Source organism: Rhipicephalus microplus, chromosome 2, assembly GCF_043290135.1.
Source record: "Rhipicephalus microplus isolate Deutch F79 chromosome 2, USDA_Rmic, whole genome shotgun sequence".
Classification (NCBI taxonomy): Eukaryota; Metazoa; Arthropoda; class Arachnida; order Ixodida; family Ixodidae; genus Rhipicephalus; species Rhipicephalus microplus.
In genome coordinates, this window is record NC_134701.1 from 202,465,649 (window position 1) to 202,484,944 (window position 19,296).

Here is a 19,296-nt window from a genome sequence, read left to right on the forward strand (position 1 = left end):
GCTCTTCCCAGATCTGAGATGACCTTTAATGCTCTCGTAGAGCTCATGCTATTGCTGTTTACACAGGATTTTGCAGTGTTCCTTGATCGCCATGTTAACGTCTGAAACCTTCTTGGGGAACCTCCTGTTAAGCTTCTGCCCCTTTCTCCTCGTAAGTAGGGCTTGCTTGTAAGCAGGTGGGCCAACATGCTGTCTATTTTTACAACGTAGAGCTCAGTGACAACCTCCTTGGTCACTGCCATGGCGCCATCTCTGATTCCTTTGTACCATCCTTCAAAATCTGTCTCGGCCGTCCGATCTCGCTCAGCTCTGACTTTGCGGAAAACGTCCCAGTCGACCACCTTGAATATTTTCGTCCTAAACCGAGCAATCGCAAAGGATACCTCGATGACGTAGGGGTCACTTTCGAGGTGTAGAGGCGTGTTACCCACTTGACCCTACCTATATTCTTAACAATTGTGAGGTCCGGGGTGGTATCCCGGCATGGGGAGTTACCTCTCCTAGTGGAGAAATCTTTGCCCGTGATAAGCGTCAAGTCGGCTTCTGTAGCAGCTCTCGTCCTTTGGGCGCATCATACACATATCCTCACACGCTGTGTGGGGCGTTCAGATCCCCGACGATGACAAGGGAATAACCACTGGCCGTACTCACAGCCCTTTTGAGGAGAGAGTCTGCTCTCGCCCTGCGATAACTGGGACTGCAGTACACGTCGGGAATAAAAAGGCTGTTTCTTCAGATGCCCTTTTTGTGTGAGTTCATTTTAATGTCAGTCATTACGCACTGGACGCCATCGGCAACTGCACCGAGGTCACACGATAGCTAATTGTACCTTCTGTTGATAAGTGTGGCAACTCCCCTAACTCCTGAGTGTGATGACTCTACTGGTAACCCCGGAGTTTCATGTTTGATGGGGGTGCTAGACTCAACTTCCTGAACACCGATGATTTGGGGCTTATCATTAATAGTTTTTAACTATTGCTGTAGAAGGGGCTTTTTGTAAGTAAACCCGCCACAGTTCAATTGCCAAATTCTGAAGTTTTCGTCCGCACTATCCACGTTTAGGCTGAGAGGATGGTTGAGCAGCTATAGCGGCCCGGAAGATCGCGCTCTCAGTTGGTGGCGCTATTAAATTTTGTTGTGCTGGGACCTGGAAAGGAATCGTATCGGGGTCCATCTTGGCATGGACCTCTTCTAATTTGCGTATGCGTTCATTCAGTGCTGCTAATTCCATCTTGGGGTGCGCCACGACTCTTGAATTTTCACTAAGGTAGCCTGCATGTTGACGAAGGAATCATTGAGTTCCGACAATACGTTTACCACCTCCTCTTCTTGTGTGTTCGTAACCATTTGGTGATTGGTCCCGCTAGACCTGTGACGTGCCTCAGACGTATCCATGGCGACTGGGGCTGAGGCGGGCTGCGCCAAAGGGGGCGAGGACGCGAGCTTTCTAATCTCCGCCATCTCCGCAGCTAGCCTGCTCACTCCTTACTTAAGCTGTGCGTTTTTTTAAGCTGCTCGTTAATTCGTCGCATCTCGTCGATCTCTCTCCCATGGGGAAGACCGCAATTTAATTCATCGCATCTAGGAGACTAACGTCCTCCTCGGGCGTTGTTGCTAACACAGTAGAACTGCAGAGGTCTCAAAAACCACAAGAAGCGGGCTCATTTCCGCCTCCATCTTGGGACCTTTGAGTTCCTCGTTGCCGTGGTTGCCCTTCAGGAACCCGGCACGGACGTTAAACTCACAAATTACACTACATTTCAACACAACCGTCCAGGAAGTCACACTCCCCACAACACCTCCATTTCCATACACGATGGTGTTGGTGCTGCCCATAAGGCGATCTGACCCACCTGTTCATATTTTAAACATTTACTGTCCCCCAAAGCTTAAGAACGTCACGTTCAGCGCAACTTTCACACAAGCTATGCAGGTGGCAGGAAGGGACCCCCTCCTGATTGTCGGCGACTTCAATGCCCCAAGCAGGTTATGGGGTTACCCGCGAGAGGACACGCGTGGAAGGAAGCTTGTGGAACTCCTTTCTACATTCGGACTCACCCTCCACACTGATCCCGCCAGCCCAACACGTGTAGGCAACTCTGTTCAACACACAGGACACTCTCGGTAGCGATCATTGTGTATTAAACACAACCGTGTACATGCGCCCCTTAAAACGCCCACTTACACAAGCTCATATCCCAGACTGGACAACTTTCCGCGCCACTCTACCTATCGTAGACCCTCTCCAGTCGGGATACGACACCTGGTCTAAATCACTGACGTCTACACTGAAACAACACGAACGGCTGATACAGCTCACGGAAACTCAAACGGACGTGGACAACCACCTCCTCCATCTTTGGCAGGCCCGCCGCAGTCTCAGCAAACGATGGAAAAAACAGAAACATAATAGACGCCTCAAGAAACGGATCCTAGAACTCACGGAGCAAGCTGCGGAATATGCTGCTCAGCTAGCCAACACTAACTGAGTGGACAGGTGCAACACGGCTGCACGCCAGATGCCCGGCCGCAACACGTGGCGCCTGTTTCGCACTCTCATCGATCTAACACAAACACGCACCGAAACTCAACGTCACTTACATAAGGTCATGCACAACTTTACAGGAACGACAACACAGCTGGCACACACGCTGAGGGACCGATACCTGCGCCACACCAAGGACCCCCGGACGGCCGCATACTCTTACGCAGGCAAAAAGAACACGCAGTTGGACACCCCGTACCAGCTCCACGACCTCCAGGCGGCCTTACGCAAGATGAAGCGTTGCACTGCACCAGGGCGTGACCAGGTTACGGTCAAAATGTTGGCCAATCTTCCCGACGCAGCCTACGCCACGCTCCTCAAATACATCAATAGCATTTGGGACGGAGAAACTCCTCTCCCTCTTGAATGGAAATCAGCCCTCGTGACCTTCGTCTTGAAGGCAGGTAAACCTATTGACGTGGAGAACCTTCGCCCCATCTCCCTCACGTCTTCTGTCGGCAAGCTGATGAAAACGATGGTGCGCGACAGACTCTCCGAGTTTCCAGAAACACAGCACACTTTTGCGGACACCATGTTTGGTTTCCGCCCTCAGAAGTCAGCCCAGAATATACTTCTACAGCTCCACCATGACATATTAGATCCTGTTGAATGCCTCCACAATGACAAGGTAGTCCTGGCCTTGGATCCTAAAGGGGCATTCCACAACGTGAAGCATGAGGTAATCCTTGACCACCTCAGGTAGACCAACTGGGGTTATAAAACGTTGAATTATGTTAGACAGTTTCTTACAGATCGTCAAGCCTACATACGCATACAAGATGAGGAACATGGGCCTTACGTTATCGGCTCGAGGGGAACTCCTCAAGGCGCGGTCCTCTCTCCCCTCCTATTTAATATAGCCATGCTTCTTCTTCCCCCCAAATTGGCTTCTCTACCAGTGATACATCATGCTCTTTACGCGGATGATATCACGATCTGGGCCACGCAAGGTAACCTGGGTCACATGGAGTCATGCCTGCAAGCAGCAGCGACTGTAGTCGACGACTACGCAACCTACTGCGGACTCCAGTGTGCCCCGGCTAAGTCAGAATTTGTGCACGTACGTCCCCCCCTCAGGACACAACTCAGCTCCATATCAGTCTTCCCTCGGGACCGATCCGTGAGGCCAAGAAGATCCGTGTCCGTGGCCTCTTCATACACCACCAACGCAAGGCTGAAACCACAATAGCCAAACTTGGCACGGTGGGAGACCAGGTGGGCCGTATGGTCCGCCGGGTCTCCAACAAGCGGAGCGGATTAAGAAGCAGGGATGCAATGTGGCTTGCCCATGCTTTCGTAACGAGTAGAATGCTCTACTCGACTCCCTACTTGCACCTACGCAAACACGAGGATGATTAACTCGAGGTCATACACCGTAAAGTTATCAAGCAGGCTCTCGACCTCCCTATCACCACGTCCAACCAGAGACTTCTGGCCCTAGGCGTGGTGAATACCTACCGGGAACTTCAAGAAGCCCACCTCGTTAACCAATACACGCGCCTTGCACAGACCCATTCCGGTCGCCGCCTCTTGGACCGAATACACATCAAACAGGATTACTATATTGAGGAAAGGGTGAGAGTGCCAGAACCTTGGAGACGCGCCCTCCGGGTCCGACCCCTTCCCCGCAACATGTCCAAAGAAAACCACAGTGGTCGCCGCTAGGCGCGCGCGGAAGCGTTGCAGCGACACTTGGTCAAGAGGAACACGTGTGCTACGTAGACGTTGCCGGCCCGCACCATTGGGGGGAGGGGTGTTATATGACCGCAGTCATACGCAACGCAAACACCGTAAACGGGCTCACTTTCAAAGCCTACAGCGCAACACACGAGGAGGAGATTGCCATCGCTCTGGCTCTCACCTATCCATCTTCTAAACATATCATCACCGACTCACGAGGGGCCTGTCGGAACTATCAGCTAGGGTGGGCTTCACCGCTTCCTCAGCGCATACTGGAACCTAGCTGCCGATACGTTAATCCAATTCCGCGAAATCTGGTTTGGGCACCCGGTCACCAAGGACTCAGGGGTAACGAACAGGCCGATCAGGCCGCCCGCGCACTCTCTTCCCGGGCTATCTCCCTGTCTTTGGAAGCCTACTCCCAATCAGACAATTCGGCCCTTTCATTCAAAGATATTACCAATTACTACAAGGAGGAGCACCGGCGCTATCCAGACCATTGTAAGGGACTGCATCGCGCTGACGAGCGCCTTCTTTTAAAACTGTTTACCAATACTGTACTGTGCCCGGCGGTGCTAACACATTTCAATTCATCCTTTAATGGCACGTGCCAGTTCTGTAGTGAGGTGGCTGACACCTTACACATAGTCTGGACGTGCCAGTCTAATCCATCTATCCCCCCCAACCCCAATCCCACGAGAGAGGACTGGGAGGTGGCCCTGCTCGGCTGTCAAGACCTGAAGGCCCAAGAGGCTCTGGTTCAACGAGCGTGGGCGGCGTTGCTTGCCAATGGAGCTCCGGAATAGGGGTTCCACCTAGTGCTGTGAGAATAGGAGGCCAATAAGGCCCCAATCCAATCACCTCGCTGTAACCATTTAATGGTTATTAAATGTTTCACCACCACCACCACCTCCTTGGGCATTGTCGGCCCAGGCGGGCGTCGGCTTCTTGCTGTTAGAGGTGGTCGGCGTGCAAAAGCGGGACCTAGTTTGCCCCAACGAAACGTGTCCCGGCTTTGAGATGGAGCGAGGCTGAGAAGAGGAACTTCGCCGGACCCGTTTTGTCGATTTAGAGCCTGAGCCAGAACGTCCCCTGGAGGCACTGTGACGCCTAGATCCTGGGCGGCCTCCTGAGCGTCCCCTGGAACGGGGGCGTTCCCTTAGCTGAGTATACGTGGTGTGTGACGAAGACTGCAACTCGTCCACAGTGTCGGGGTGACGTTCCGGGGATGGTGAAGCAGAACCAGTCATTCTGGCACTCTCTCTGCGATGCCGACGCACAATGTACGAGATCTTGAACCTTTGAGCACAGTCTTTGCTAGCCATGAGATGCTGGCCACCACAGATTTTGCACTTGGGAGTACACACATGTTGCTTATCGAGGCTTGCGGCACCACAGCCTCAGCAAATCGTGCCTCCAGGAGTGAGGCACACGTAAGCGCGATGGCCAAGACGGCCGCACACATAACACACGTCGATTTGCTTGCGGTAGGGTGAGCACTGCATGAGCACCGGTCCATACCTGACAAAGTTTGGCACATGATACCCGTCGAAAGCGACGATGACCGTGCCGGTTTGGGCTATTCTCTTGGCTGCTAAGCGGAGTGGATTAATTCTGTTGACAATTTGCGCATCGATGACGTAATTGCCGTCTTGAAGGGGGACGTTGCGAATCACCTTTTAGACGTGGAGTGTGGGGCAGTCTCATAGGCACTTAGCCCATGCACCTTGCCTGAAATGAGTATTTGCTTCATACGAACGTATAGGCCTCCATTTTCGCGCTCACGAGTACTGGGAAACATAATATTTCGCTGCAGATTCTGGAATAGAGTATCCTGGCACAAATCTTTCTGGCCTATGCCAGCGGCAACGAGTATTGCGTCTGCCACCGTAGCTGCACCAAGTTTTGAGATATTGAGTACACTTCTCGGCCGGATCACAATCTTGATGTCATCTAGAGGAAGTGAGGGCATTTTTACCGACCGTAGCACTTTGGACTTCAGCGCAGCACCACCCGATTCGTCGTGGCGCACCCGGCTGCGACGATGGCGCGTTAGAGTCAGCAGTGCATGTTTTGACACCAGCTCTTCTGGCCGCAGCGGACTGCCAACTTTTACCTTGAGTAAGCTCTTCTTCTGAAATATTCTCTCCGTGCACCTCATACTCTATCGTGAGCTAATAATTCAGCGCACCGGGCTTCCAATGGGCTGGCCGCTGGCGAAAATACGCCCAGTGAAAGCACGATCTCCCAAGCAACTCGTTAGGGTTAAAGAGGGCACTTCTTCGCAGAAAAGAAAGTGTTCCTAACATTATGAAAAATCACTCACTCTGGTCAAATGTGGCATCGGTAGGATCTTGATGACTTCTCGAAACCGATGCAAGCAACAGTTCATTAACACTTGACGAAAAAACTGTAGAAACACAGATTCTGTTGAGCGTCCGCAGGAGCCGTACGAACGCAGCCTCCCATTTTCGAGAATCCCTTTGAACGCCTTCAAAAAAAAAAAAAAATCACAACATAAGCATGGACTAAATGATGATGAGTGGGGCGAAGCGTCCAGCAGTCTGTCCGGGCTTCCGCCCGACCACGCGTCAGTCCGTACGTTCGTTCGTGCATCCGTCCATGCGTCTGTCTGTCAGTCCGTGCACCCATGAATCCGTTCGTCCTTGCGTCCATGCGTCAGTTCGTCCTTTTTTGCATCCGTTCATGCGTCCGTCCACGCGTCCATACGTCCGTCCATCCGAGCATCCATCCGTGCATCCGTCCGTCTGCCAGTCCGTCCGTTCATCCACGGGTCCGCGTGTCTGTCCGTGCGTCCATGTGCTCATTCATCCGTCCGTGTGATCGCCTGTGCGTCCGTCCGTCAGTGCATCTGTCTGTCTGTCTGTCTGTCTGTCTGTCTGTCTGTCCATACGCACGTCCATCCATCCGTTCGTATGCTTGTTTATCTGTCCACCTGTGCGTCTGTGCGTCTGTCCATCCATCCACCATTTGTTAATTCATTGAACATTTCAAGTACCGCCATCTCGCATCTGTTTATAACATCTGCATTGATTTATTCTACCAACAACTATCACCCAGTGGTGAATGCTGGAACGAGGTGGCTACGTATTACATACATCGGGGACGCCCGGCCCACGCCTTAAGGAGCTTCACGCCTAAAAGCAACGCCGACTAAATTTCAAGGCCGAAAGGCAGCCGCAGTGACGTCAGATGTTGGGGGCCCAGTTGCCCAACTGAGCATGCTCAGTAAGACTTTTTTTCCACATCCTTTATTCGGCCCAATCAAGCCGCAGCAGCTGCGAGAGCGGGAGCGTTGGTTCTCCTAAAACGTGAACGAAACACAGGCTTTCCGCCGCGTTCGTGGCGTAACTGGGCCCCCACCCTCTGACGTCACTGCGGCAGCCTTTCGGCCTTGAAATTTAGTCGGCGTTGCTAAAAGGCCGCTTTCACCGTAGCGGGGAGAGAGAGAGAGAGAAAACTTTATTAAAAAGTCAGTCAATTGTTCAGGCATGGCCCGTCACCCCTAGCTGTCGGCCGGAATCCCTTGGGACGCGGCAGCAGCAAGGGCTTGACTGATGATGTCGCGCTGGACGTTGGGATCTGGGCTGCAGAGCAGGGCCTCCCAGGATTCTACAGTGTGAGAACCATCGTTTTGACTTGGACATGTCCACACCATGTGGACAAAATTCGCTACCTCATCACAAAATTTACAGTGGGACTGGAAAACTGCGGCGTGCCACTTGCTGTAAAGTGCGGGGTTTGGAAAAACCCCGGTCTGTAACTTTCGCCACAAAACCTCGTTTTTCTCGCTTAATGAGTTGTCCGCTCTCGGGTATACTTGCTGATTCAGCCTGTAGTGTGCGACGATTTCATGGTTCATGTTATGTGCGCATATACTCGCTTCTTTGTTCGGTAACTTGGGAGGTTCCAGGAGTCGACCGGTAGGTGAGACCTCGGGCGACAAAATGAGCCTCCTCGTTCCCTCTAAGTCCTTGGTGAGCTGGAGTCCAGACAAGCAGAACCTGCTCTTTGGGTACTCCTACCATGTTTAATATACGGATGGCAGTCTCCGTCACCCTTCCCGATTCATAATTTCTCACAGCGTTTTGGAGTCGCTGATGACCACCCTGATCCCCTTTTGGCTGATGGCCAAAGCTATGAACACTTCCTAGGCCTGTACAGTCTCGACACCAAGGACTGTGCAGCACGCAATCAGGCCTCCATCTTCCCTGACCGCCACTGCCGCCTGTGCCGCTTTGCTTTCATATTCCGCAGCGTCTGTATACGCGACGTCCTGTCGACCGGTGTACCTGGATAGTAATGCCTCTGCCCTGGCTTTACGCCTGCCTTCGTGGAAGGTAGGGTTCATATTTCTGGGTAGCGGAGGTATCTTTATCCTGTCCCTGATCTGTATCGTTATGTCTTTCGAACGCGCTTGCTCAAGCGTGGGCTCATAGCCCAATCTCTTTAATATTGCTCTCCCCGTTTTAGATCCGAGTAGTCTTTGATGTTGTGCAGTCACAGTAGCCTCAATTAGCTCATCAAGTGTGCTAGATACCCCCAACTTCATAAGTCTGTTAGTTGACGTGTTTGGGGGAAGTCCGAGCGCGACGTTCACACTTTTCCTGATAATGGTGTAGAGTTTGCCCCGCTCCGCTTTGTTTAATTTTAAATAAGGTGCCACGTACACTATCCTACTTATTATGAAGGTCTGCACTAATCTAAGAAGGTTCGCCTCCTTCATCCCAGCATGCCTGTTTGCTATTCGTCTGATGAGACGACATGTCTGATTAGAACTGGCTTCCAACCTAGCAAAAGTTTCAGAATTCTTACGGTTCGCCTGAATCCTTAGTCCAAGGACACGGATACTGTCGACCGCGGGGATCTCTGCGCCGTTAACATACAAGTGGATGTCCACTTCAGGCCTGTTTTGGAGCCGCCGTTTTCCGGCGGGCATGAGGAAGAGTGCTTCCGACTTTTCGGCCGAGCATTTAAGTCCTTTAAACTCCAGGTACTCCACGATTTTATCAATGGCGATTTGCAGAGAGCCTTCAATTTGGCCGTCACTGCCCTTGTTCATCCATAATGTTAAGTCATCCGCGTAAATGGTGTGATTTAAATTCTCAATATCCTTTACTGTTCAGACAGTTTCAACATCACAATGTTGAAAAGGGTGGGTGATAACACCGAGCCCTGAGGTGTCCCCCTGTTGCCTAATTTAATGCCCTAGATGGATTCTTCCCCGATTTTTAAGGTGGCTGTCCTGTTCGAAAGGAAGTCCTTGACGTAGTCATCAACTCGCTTTCCGACGTTCAGGGAGCTCAGATTCTCCAAGATCGGTACGTGCCTCACGTTGTCAAATGCTTTTGCCACATCTAACCCCACGATAACTTTTGTGTCTCGCGTTGGCTTGCCTATAATTTGGTCCTTGAGCTGTAGCATCACGTCGCACGCTGATAGTTGGGGTCGAAAACCGATCATGCTGTCCGGATACATACCATTGTCTTCCATGTACCTATTGAGCCACGTCTGAACGACATGCTCCATGAGCTTACCTACGCAAGACGTTAACGATATCGGCCTAAGATTCTCGAAACGGAGTTTTTTACCCGGTTTAGGAATGAAAATTACATTTGCGAGTTTCCACTCCTTTGGTTTCGTCCCTTTTTCCCAACACTCCTGCATGTACGTTGCTAGGTTAGCGATGGACCTATCGTCTAAATTACGGAGCATTTTGTTAGTCACTCTGTCCGGCCCTGCCGCTGATCTAGCCGATTAATCTGCGCTCGCACCTCAGCCAGGGAGATAGGGGCGTCTAAGGCTGCGTTTTCCCGTCCTCCATAATGTGGGAGAGGTTCGGATCCGGCGGGATTAATGTATCTGCTCCGAACTTCTTCTAAGAGTTCCTTCCTAGTGCCTTCAAATTGGTGCGCCATCCGTTCCAGTTGCTGTTTAGACGCTGTCTTCGTGCTCTCCGGATCTAAAAGGTGACGAAGAAGTCGCCACGTCCCGGACGTACATATATTCCTATCCATCTCCTGACAGACGTTCCCCCACCTTTGCTTCGTGAGCGTGATGGCGTGCTCTTCAATTTGCCTGTTTAAAGCCACTGTTTGTTTCCTGATACTCCGATCCCATCTCCTCTGTTGGATTCGGTTTTCCAAAGCTTTCTTTTTCTTCCAAAGATTTACTAATCTCGTGTCTACCACTACCGTAGCGGGGAGAAGCCAGAATAAAGTGTGGAGCTTGCTAGCCTTCCTTGTTTGACGTCGGTTCTCTCTTTCTTTTGTGGTCTCTTCCTCTCTATCTAGTTCTCTTTTCCTACTTCGAATGACTGTGCTTATTTTTATGTTATTTTGTTATTTTTTCTTGCTTTTTCACTTCCTTGTTTGCGTATTCTAGGAATTTCGGTACGTGGCTATTGTGCTGTCCTGATTTTCAAGCCGTAGCAGTAATGTCCGCACTTAATATCATCAGGAAGGCGCTCGAAGAACAAGAGGAAGAAGACTTTTCTTTGGCGCGAGTGCTCGCTGAATATGGTTGTAGAGCTGGTTATGCTATAAGTGATTTTGCGGGCTTTACTTCAAGCGACGATGACAGCCTAAAATCACAGGATACGAACGACAGCATAGGACTGCCCGGTCTCTCTAAGTGCACCGCACTTTTGAAAATGCTCCAACACGTTTTCTGAAGCTCAGCCCGTTTTACGCTGCGCCGCTTCGATTGTTCCTTTTTTTCGCGGAATAGATCTATGCCCAACATCTTCACACTGTCTTAGAGCCAAATAAGATCATGATGCTGTAGAACAAAAACACGATAGGAAAGAGACAAGAACAGAAGTGACATAGATTGGACAGGATCTTGTAGGTTGTGTTTTGGGCCTGATGGTTGATGCAGCGTCGTTTTAATGGACCTGGCTGAGTTTGGCTCATACATATGCCGAATCAGACTTATGCTTCATTTGAATGCCCTTTAGAATAAGTAAGCACTCCGTTTTGATTAAAATTAGTGAAAAAATTGAAAGTTCCATTTGCGCGCTTCAAGCTCTCGTGTAATTTAGCCTAGTTTTAGTTTCTGGATTTGGTACTTTAAAGAAATCGGAACTTTATATACGTCGTTCCACTTACGTGCGCTCGTCCGTTTTGCACTCATCCTGCCCTTCTGCGTCCTTGTCTAGTTTACGAACAGACAGTTCTTTTTTTTTTCAAGCTATTTTCCTGCATGTCATAGTACCCAATATTTTCAGCCTTCTTTCCAAACGCACACCCATCTCAGGAGCCCATTTGCGCACCATGGAAACACCAGTGCTGCTGAACCAATAAAAACAGCGAAAACCTCTCACCATGTATTCATCCGCGCCGCGTCGTGCGCTTGGAGTCCTCATAGCGTCAACGCTCAGGAGTTAGACGAGTAACGTGCACGTGGAAGTCCCCAACGTTCTTAGCGTTCGGTAGCAACGGTAGTGCCAGAAAAAGCAGAGCATCATAGCAGCTCCCGCGGAAGCTAATTTCCTGCCTGAAAATTAAGAAGTCTTCGTCATGTGCTGTGTGGTCCGTAAGTTCTATTGTGATGGTTTTGTTTGCATTATGTTCGCGTTCTATCACGTCGGCAACTCAATCGCTCGTACCTGCTCTGCGCGGTTTCCAAGATTCATTCACAAATTTTCCAAGACGAAGCCTAGCAGGCTTGGCGGAAGACACAGCTAGTATGAATATGATAAGGACGGAACATACCTGGTATATATTTTCCTCAGAGTGTGATGACGTAAAGCGATAGCCGATTCCAGCATTTATCTCTTACCGTCAGAACAGCAGGCAAGAAGCAGCAGCATGTTGAGATCAAAGTTGGTGGTCGCACTGCATTCAGTGCTGCCATGTTGCTTTTGAACCACACTTACCGCTGATTTTTGATACAATAATAAAGATATACGGTGTACATGCGAATCGCAATTGGTGTATCATGTATCTGACACAAAACGTGTGAAATCACCATCATTGTGCTAACCTTACTGATTATAATGCATTCATCAATAGAACTATGTTTTGCTGCTCAAAAATGTGGCTTGATTTCATCTTGTAGCTTCCAGCCCACTGCATCGAGGCAGTGAGACGGAGTACAAAAAAAATTGCCCGCAGCTTCCCTCTGGGGAACACTGAGGAGGATGCGGACCATATAATTGGTTAACGGGGTGTTAAAGTGCGACTTACTTGGGTCGATGGCTAAATTGGTTAACGAGGTTGTGAAATGGGGTGTTAAATTGCGACTTACTTGGGTCGATGGCTAAATTGGTTAACGTGGTTGTAGGAGGGGGTGTTAAATGAGTGAACACGTACACACGTATGCGAAAGGGCGGCGCTGGTCGAAGGGACGTCGATCATTGTGTTTGTGGATTCGTTGGAATTCATTTCACCGCGACCTTGGACGTCGACGCGCCGTACAAACCAACCGACGAGCGGCAACTGAGCGAGCGAGCGCCGACCTTGAGTATATATACAGCACGACGGCGCATGCACTGTCAACTGTTGAATGTTCTCGAAGCGCGACGCCACATGCGCGTCCACTGGAGAATCAGGAGAATTGTAGATGTCGAACGCGGTGTGTAGAGGAGGAAGGGTGCACAGATGGTGGAGGAGTGAAGCGCGCGCGGTGTGTAGAGGAGGAAGGGATGCACAGATGGTGGAAGAGTGGGCGACGGCGCGACGGCGCATGCGCGCGCGTCAGCTGTCGAATGTTCGAGAAGCGGTGCGGACGGCGCACTACAAGGCGCGAGTATAAGATGCTCCGCATCTAAAATACAAGGGACGTGCACAACTAAGCTTTTACTTTTAGACACTCCTTCCCATAGCTTCGTACGGTTGAATGTGTATTAACAGTAAAACAGATAGCTGGGCGAGCTGGTATCTATCCATGATATAACTTGTTTAATCCGCACAAAAAACACAAGAAAAAGACAGATGAGTGCTCGTCTGTCTCTTTCTTGCCCTGTTTTTTTGTGCGCAAAATAAAGTTATATTGTGTGTCTATTAACAATTTCTCGCTCTTTCGTAGAATAGTATACAAGATTCTATATTGTTTGTATTCTTCATAGAAAGCCTCACATATTTTCGAGTCAGCTGACCGTACATTGAAGGGCTACAGAGGAATGGCTTGTTGAGCGAGTTGGTTCAGCGTCATAGTATAATTTAGTGCAAAGAACAGGAACGAAAAAGTAATCACCTGAACACAGCGCGAGCTATCAACTGAGATTTATTGATGAACATTGAGATATTTATGTCGCAAATACTCACATGGGGAGAACCGAAATAGAAACAAGAGACTTTATTTAATGGCTGGCGCTCAAGAAGTTTCTTTCAAAGGGATGTAGCTTGATATAGGACTTTGCTTCGCTTATCTCACCGGATCTGCTGATCAAAATTCTTCATCAGTTTATTGCCCAAATTCAACTTTTACTCTTGAAAGCACCGTGCCTAGAAATTGACAGCTAGGGTGCGCAGCCACACACACAACACTGTTGTGACGGGCACAACAAGGTGTTGTCCTCAAAGAAGTTTTTTTACTATAATAATCAGTTATTCACACAATGGCCCGTTAGATGACTCTGGTGGAGCTTATGTTTACATCAAGTCTCTAAGCGTGTATCCACACGACGGACCAAATCCGTCTTTTCCGCGGCGGACGGCGCGTCACGTGACCCCACGTCACGGATTTCCGCCATCCGTGCCGCGTCCGCGGACGTCGCGGACGGAAAATGCCACGCTCTTTTTCGCAAACGGATTCCCGCGGAAAAACACGACAAATTTAGCGGAGGACGCCAATACTAGTGTGGCAACAAGCGCTTATTTTTCTGTTTCTCGTGTGGTTTCGTAAATTTAGCCGACGAAGTTATAAGGGTCTGGCAACAGGCACGTTTTTTTTTTCTGCTCGTCTTGTTTGGGTTTTTGCGTGGGAAGTACGTTCGACGCACACTACCGCAAACAACTCCAACTATGAACTTGAGCGACGACGCAACTTTTTTTCTGCTGCGCCTTGTTGAGCAGTTCCCCGCATTGTGGGATATGACACTCGCCGAGTACGCGGACACAACAGTGAAGGAGAGTATATGGGAACGCATAGCGAAGGAAATGAACGAGGAGTGGCCTGCGTACGGGCCGTACGATGCCAGTAAGTACCATTTATATTTACTCTCTATGTTTTGCGTTATTATATGGGTGGGTTTCGTGATAATAACCTTCTGGAATGTACCTGTTATGCATGACGTGGGGCACATTGGTGTCTACAAGTGACGGCCGTGGTCAGCGCATTCCCAAGCATGCTACCGTGCCGGAGGCAGGGCTGCTCAATAAAAATGCATTTTAATCAAGGAATCGGCGCGAAATTCAAGAACAGTGTTAATGGCGACGAGTCCGCCAAACGTTGCTTGTGATGCGTAAGCTTGCGGTAAAACTGAAAACATTCACTGCAGTATTCGTTAGAGCACCAGCCACGTTTTTTCAGCATAATGTGTTGTGATGGTGATTGACCGAAACTGCATGGTGTAAATCGTACTTATAATCACCCCCCCCCCCCCTCTGTTTTGTTCTTTTTTTTTTACAGAAGCCCTTCGGCGCTTCTTTGACAATAAGAGACGCACATACCGGTTGGAGAAGAAGAAAGTAGAATCCACAAAGAGTGGAATGCCAAGCTCGGACGTTTATAAAGGTCGCTGGCGCTTTTATAATTCACTCAGGTTTTTGGATGCTTCAAAAGTGACCTGTTGGCGTTCTGTGAGCACTGATGCATGCCAAGCTGCGGCGGAGACCATGAAGGTAAACTGCCCTTGTTTTTCGTATTTGTGATGAAGCCTTCTTGTGCCGCGTAAATTTTTACAATATGTATTTTTTATTACTTAGCACTTTCTTATACAGCCTTACAACCTTTTCAATGCTTGAACACACACCAAAATAATTCTACATTAAGATTAGTTGCTTGGTGTGCTGAATTATTCAAACGTCGTTTCTATATTTAAATTAGATATGACCAAAAATTGTTGACACTGAAGTTTGAATCTTGCGCTCTAATTACGCCAAATCACGAATAATGTACCATTGCTTTTACGTGGTTGTAATACAGATTGTAATCGGAATAGATACGCAGATGTGTGTCTGCAAAGCATTACATTTTGGAATTGCGAGAGACTTTGTGCGCCATTTTGTGTCTTGCAGGTACGACCAGACATTGATGATCCTTCACAAACCTCAGACGATGCAGCTGCAGCGACTGACGACCAAAACATTACCGTGGACGACCCAATTGCGGGCAAGGCACTCTCTGCAATGTCCCGCCAAGGAACACAGAAGAAAAGGCGCCGATCTCCCCATCGTTTAGATGAAATATTGGCCCAACGGCAAACTGTGTTGGAAAAAATAGCTGCAAGCGTAGGCCAACCAGCGAGTACCACACAGCAGGAAGATGATATCGACTATTTTGGTAAAGTTGTTGCTGCACACATGCGCGAGGTTCCGAAGGATAAGCTGATCCCATGCCAGAAGGCTATCTTAAGCGCACTTGAAATCTACATCAACAAAAGCGAGTAAGAAAGCTCAACAGATCTCATTTAATATTGCCAGTTAATAAATCGTTGCTTACCTCCAGCATTGTTGTCAGTGTGAATGAAACTCAGTTTTAAGTAAATATCCGTAATTTGAAATGCCATTCATATGACAGCGTATACAAGATCTCGCCCTTCAACTAAACAAACCGCATTTTATTTTTCAACAACTTTATTTTATGACAACGCATGTGCATCTTGCACTATCTTTGCGTAATCTTATGGCCTTCTGTATACATCGGCCTCCAAGTGGGCTGACGTACGCTGCCATGACACAGCACCCCTGCCATTCAAAAATTCGCATAGGCTGTCACGTACGGCGGAGCCAACAGCACTTACTCGTCCGCGAGAATAAGGCTGTGTAGAGAACAGAGTTGCAGTAGGCGTTGTGTCGGCACACGAGTCAGCTGCGTTCAATTCATTGGCGAGGAAGTTGTGCAATACGCATGCTGCATTCACCATTGATGTCACCCGTTTTGGCTCAGCGTCAATCACGGTGTGCAGAAATCTAAACCTATTCGCAAGTATTCCAAAGGTGCTCTCAACTACACGCCGAGCCCTGGATAACCTGTAAAGCATTAAAAAAAGTAAGATATAATTTTATACACTTTACACCACTGAGAAGATAGTAGCATGCTAATGTGTGCTGCAAATCTGGGTTAGCGCACCTTCGATTAAACGGTTAAATATCACATAGTGCTGTTTCAGTAGTGACATAAATTACCTGTAATTAAATATTCTCTTCTCTTCTGATAACGAACGTTCCCCAAACGGTTTCATCAAGTTTCTTCCAAGAGGAAACGCGTCATCACCGACGAAAACTGGTGGCAAGTACAGATCAGGCAAGCTTCCCACCTTGACCAGTTCCGGAAGACCAGCCGACATGTTTGACAAGTGTGCTTGCAGAGGCGTAGTTTGCCAGACGCCCGCATCTCCCTGTGACCCTGGCGCACCAACATCCGTGTACAAAAATTTGTAGTTCGCATCGACCACGGCAAACAGTATAATGCTAAAGCTCTTCTTGTAGTTTCTGTAAACTGTTCCCGTGTTTGCTGGCTTAGTAATTATCACATGCTTTCCATCCATCGCTCCAACGCAGTTTGGAAAGTTCCAGTTTCTACTGAAACCAGCAACGACGTCTCTCCACTCATCCTCGGTGCTTGGAGTTTTGAGAAATTCATTCTTCAGCTCTTCATAAATTACATTACATGTTTCATGGATGATATCATTTACAGTCGAGTGGCCCAGACGAAATTGGCGACTCAAGGAGTGGTGGCTCTCTCCTGCACAAAGGGAAAAAAATACCGTCACTAATTCGCAGATGTATGCCAAGAGTGCCAAACTGTACATCAACGACAGCGAGGCTGTGTAAGAGGGCTTTCGTAGCCTTCGCAAGATTTGTTTTATTAGTGTCACATATGTGCCTATTCAAGACCTTGCTGGCGTTTTACAACACACAACGTAATGCCACCTCTAAAAGCGAGGCTCTCCAAGTCTGAACAGTCTCGGATGCAACAATAGGAGCAATGTTTCGAGTAGAAATGCACAGACGTGCAACACTTGCCTGAAGCAAGGTATCGTAGCGTGACCTGCAGCCTTGTTTCAGCTGATATGGCTCGCCGCATTACGGTGTCCTGTCGTTGTATGCGAGGTCCTACGAGCGACAGCAACTGGACAAACTGCTCTCTCGACACTCGCAGAAGCCTCCTGTATTCTTGGCTGTCGCTAAGCAAAAGTTCACGATAGAGTTGATATTGCATACCCAGATGCTTGTTAGCGATGTAGTCCTTTTGCCAACAAGATCGTTTTACAGGGAAGAACAGCGCTTCATCGTCTAATTCTGCTAATACAACAGCCATTGCAGCTATTCGTTGCTTTCTTTCGACCTCCATATTCACTTCAACTTCAAACTCAGCGTCATAGACGGAAACCTAAACCTCGAATGGCTAGCGATGAATGGGTTTTCTACTTTCAGACTGGTCGCGCCATCTATAGAAAAGAAGAATAAGCAAACATTCGCACATTATCATGAGCTCCGAGATATGGTAGCCCCAGCGCTACCGCAGATCACCGAGCTCATGTATTGGCAATAGCGGTGGTCGCTAAGCCTACACTTTTCAGAAAACGAGTACGGCGCTCGGAAACAGTACCAAATAGTCATGTATACGTTGCCGTCGAAGCTCGAGGACACAGACCTAAAGCCTACACAACCATCAGTTTGGGAATAACAGCCCACGCGATGCGCTACGAAGAGCTTAAAGATTTGAAGCGGGCAGCTCTCGCTTCAGACAGTGCCGCCATGTTTTTTTTCTCCAGCGCGTCCGTCTGCTCGCTTCGTCCGTCGTCTGAATGTGCTTCGCAGCCGGACGGGCGGCGGAACGAACGTCCGCGGGAGGGATTTGCGCGGATATGTCCGTCGTGTGGATACACGCTAAGCAACTGTTGAGACAAACAAGAACAAGGGCCAGTTCTTTTCTGCCTCGTTTTTGTGTCCGTCTTCACGCTAGTTTGACTTCCCAAAATGAACAAAAAGTCACAGCATATCCAAGGAGTGAATGACATTTAGTGGAGCTAAGTGTCTGTCTGTCTGTCTGTCTGTCTGTCTGTCTGTCTGCCTGCCTGCCTGCCTGCCTGCCTGTCTGTCTGTCTGTCTGTCTGTCTGTCTGTCTGTCTGTTCGTTTCCTCCTATTACACTAGAGAACTCATTGGATGGACGAACGGACGGTCAGATGGACACTTCGCCCCACTCATCATCATTCGCTAAGTGGATATGCTCTGAAGTTTATGTTATAACAAGTTCATCTGTCGTCTTTAATCGTCAACTCTACAAAAACCGCTAACTCCTTATTGTGATATCATTTCCAAGAACGTATACACACAACACCATTTAGTGAGCAATTCCTAAACTAGAGGTGTCTACATACAGACTGCATACTACATACTACGTACAAACGGAGAAGGGAACGATCTACACCCTAAGGAGCTTCACCTCTAAAAGTAGTGAACAAACACACGTTTTGTGAAGTTGCGGCTTGCAATGAATGAATGTAAGCACAAAAGTATGCATCATATTTACAGTTGGGTTGGATTAAATTATTTGTTTATTACGAGGCTACACTTCCCTCAGATTTCAACGTGCGTTGAATAAACGCAAATTGTGACATCGGTTGATATATATGTGGAGTTTAATGTCCCCAAGCCACTATACGATTATGAGAGACGCCGTAGGGGAGGGCTCCGGAAATTTCGACCAGCTGGGGTTCTTTACCGTGCACCCAAATCTCAGCACACAGGCCTACGTGATTTTCGCCTTCATTGAAAATGCAGCCACTGCAGCCGGAATTACATCGCGCGACCTGCGATTATTTGTTATAGACATCAACTCTTATCAAAGACTATGCCAAATTCATTGTTGGCACTCACTGCCAAACTGAAAATCAAAGGGATTGTAAAGTGTTGCACCAAAAAAAGAAAAAGTGGA

At 48.7% G+C, this 19,296-nt stretch overlaps 1 protein-coding gene across 1 annotated transcript; it reads left to right on the plus strand.

Annotated features, from left to right (window-relative positions):
- Window positions 1–13,858: 13,858 nt before the first annotated feature.
- LOC142796494 (uncharacterized) lies at window positions 13,859–15,858 on the plus strand. The gene is made up of 3 exons (XM_075887260.1): window positions 13,859–14,389; window positions 14,822–15,033; window positions 15,430–15,858. The coding sequence occupies exons 1-3, from the start codon at window positions 14,215–14,217 to the stop codon at window positions 15,799–15,801; spliced, it is 759 nt and encodes a 252-aa protein (XP_075743375.1). The 5' UTR covers window positions 13,859–14,214; the 3' UTR covers window positions 15,802–15,858.
- The last annotated feature ends 3,438 nt before the right edge of the window (window positions 15,859–19,296 follow it).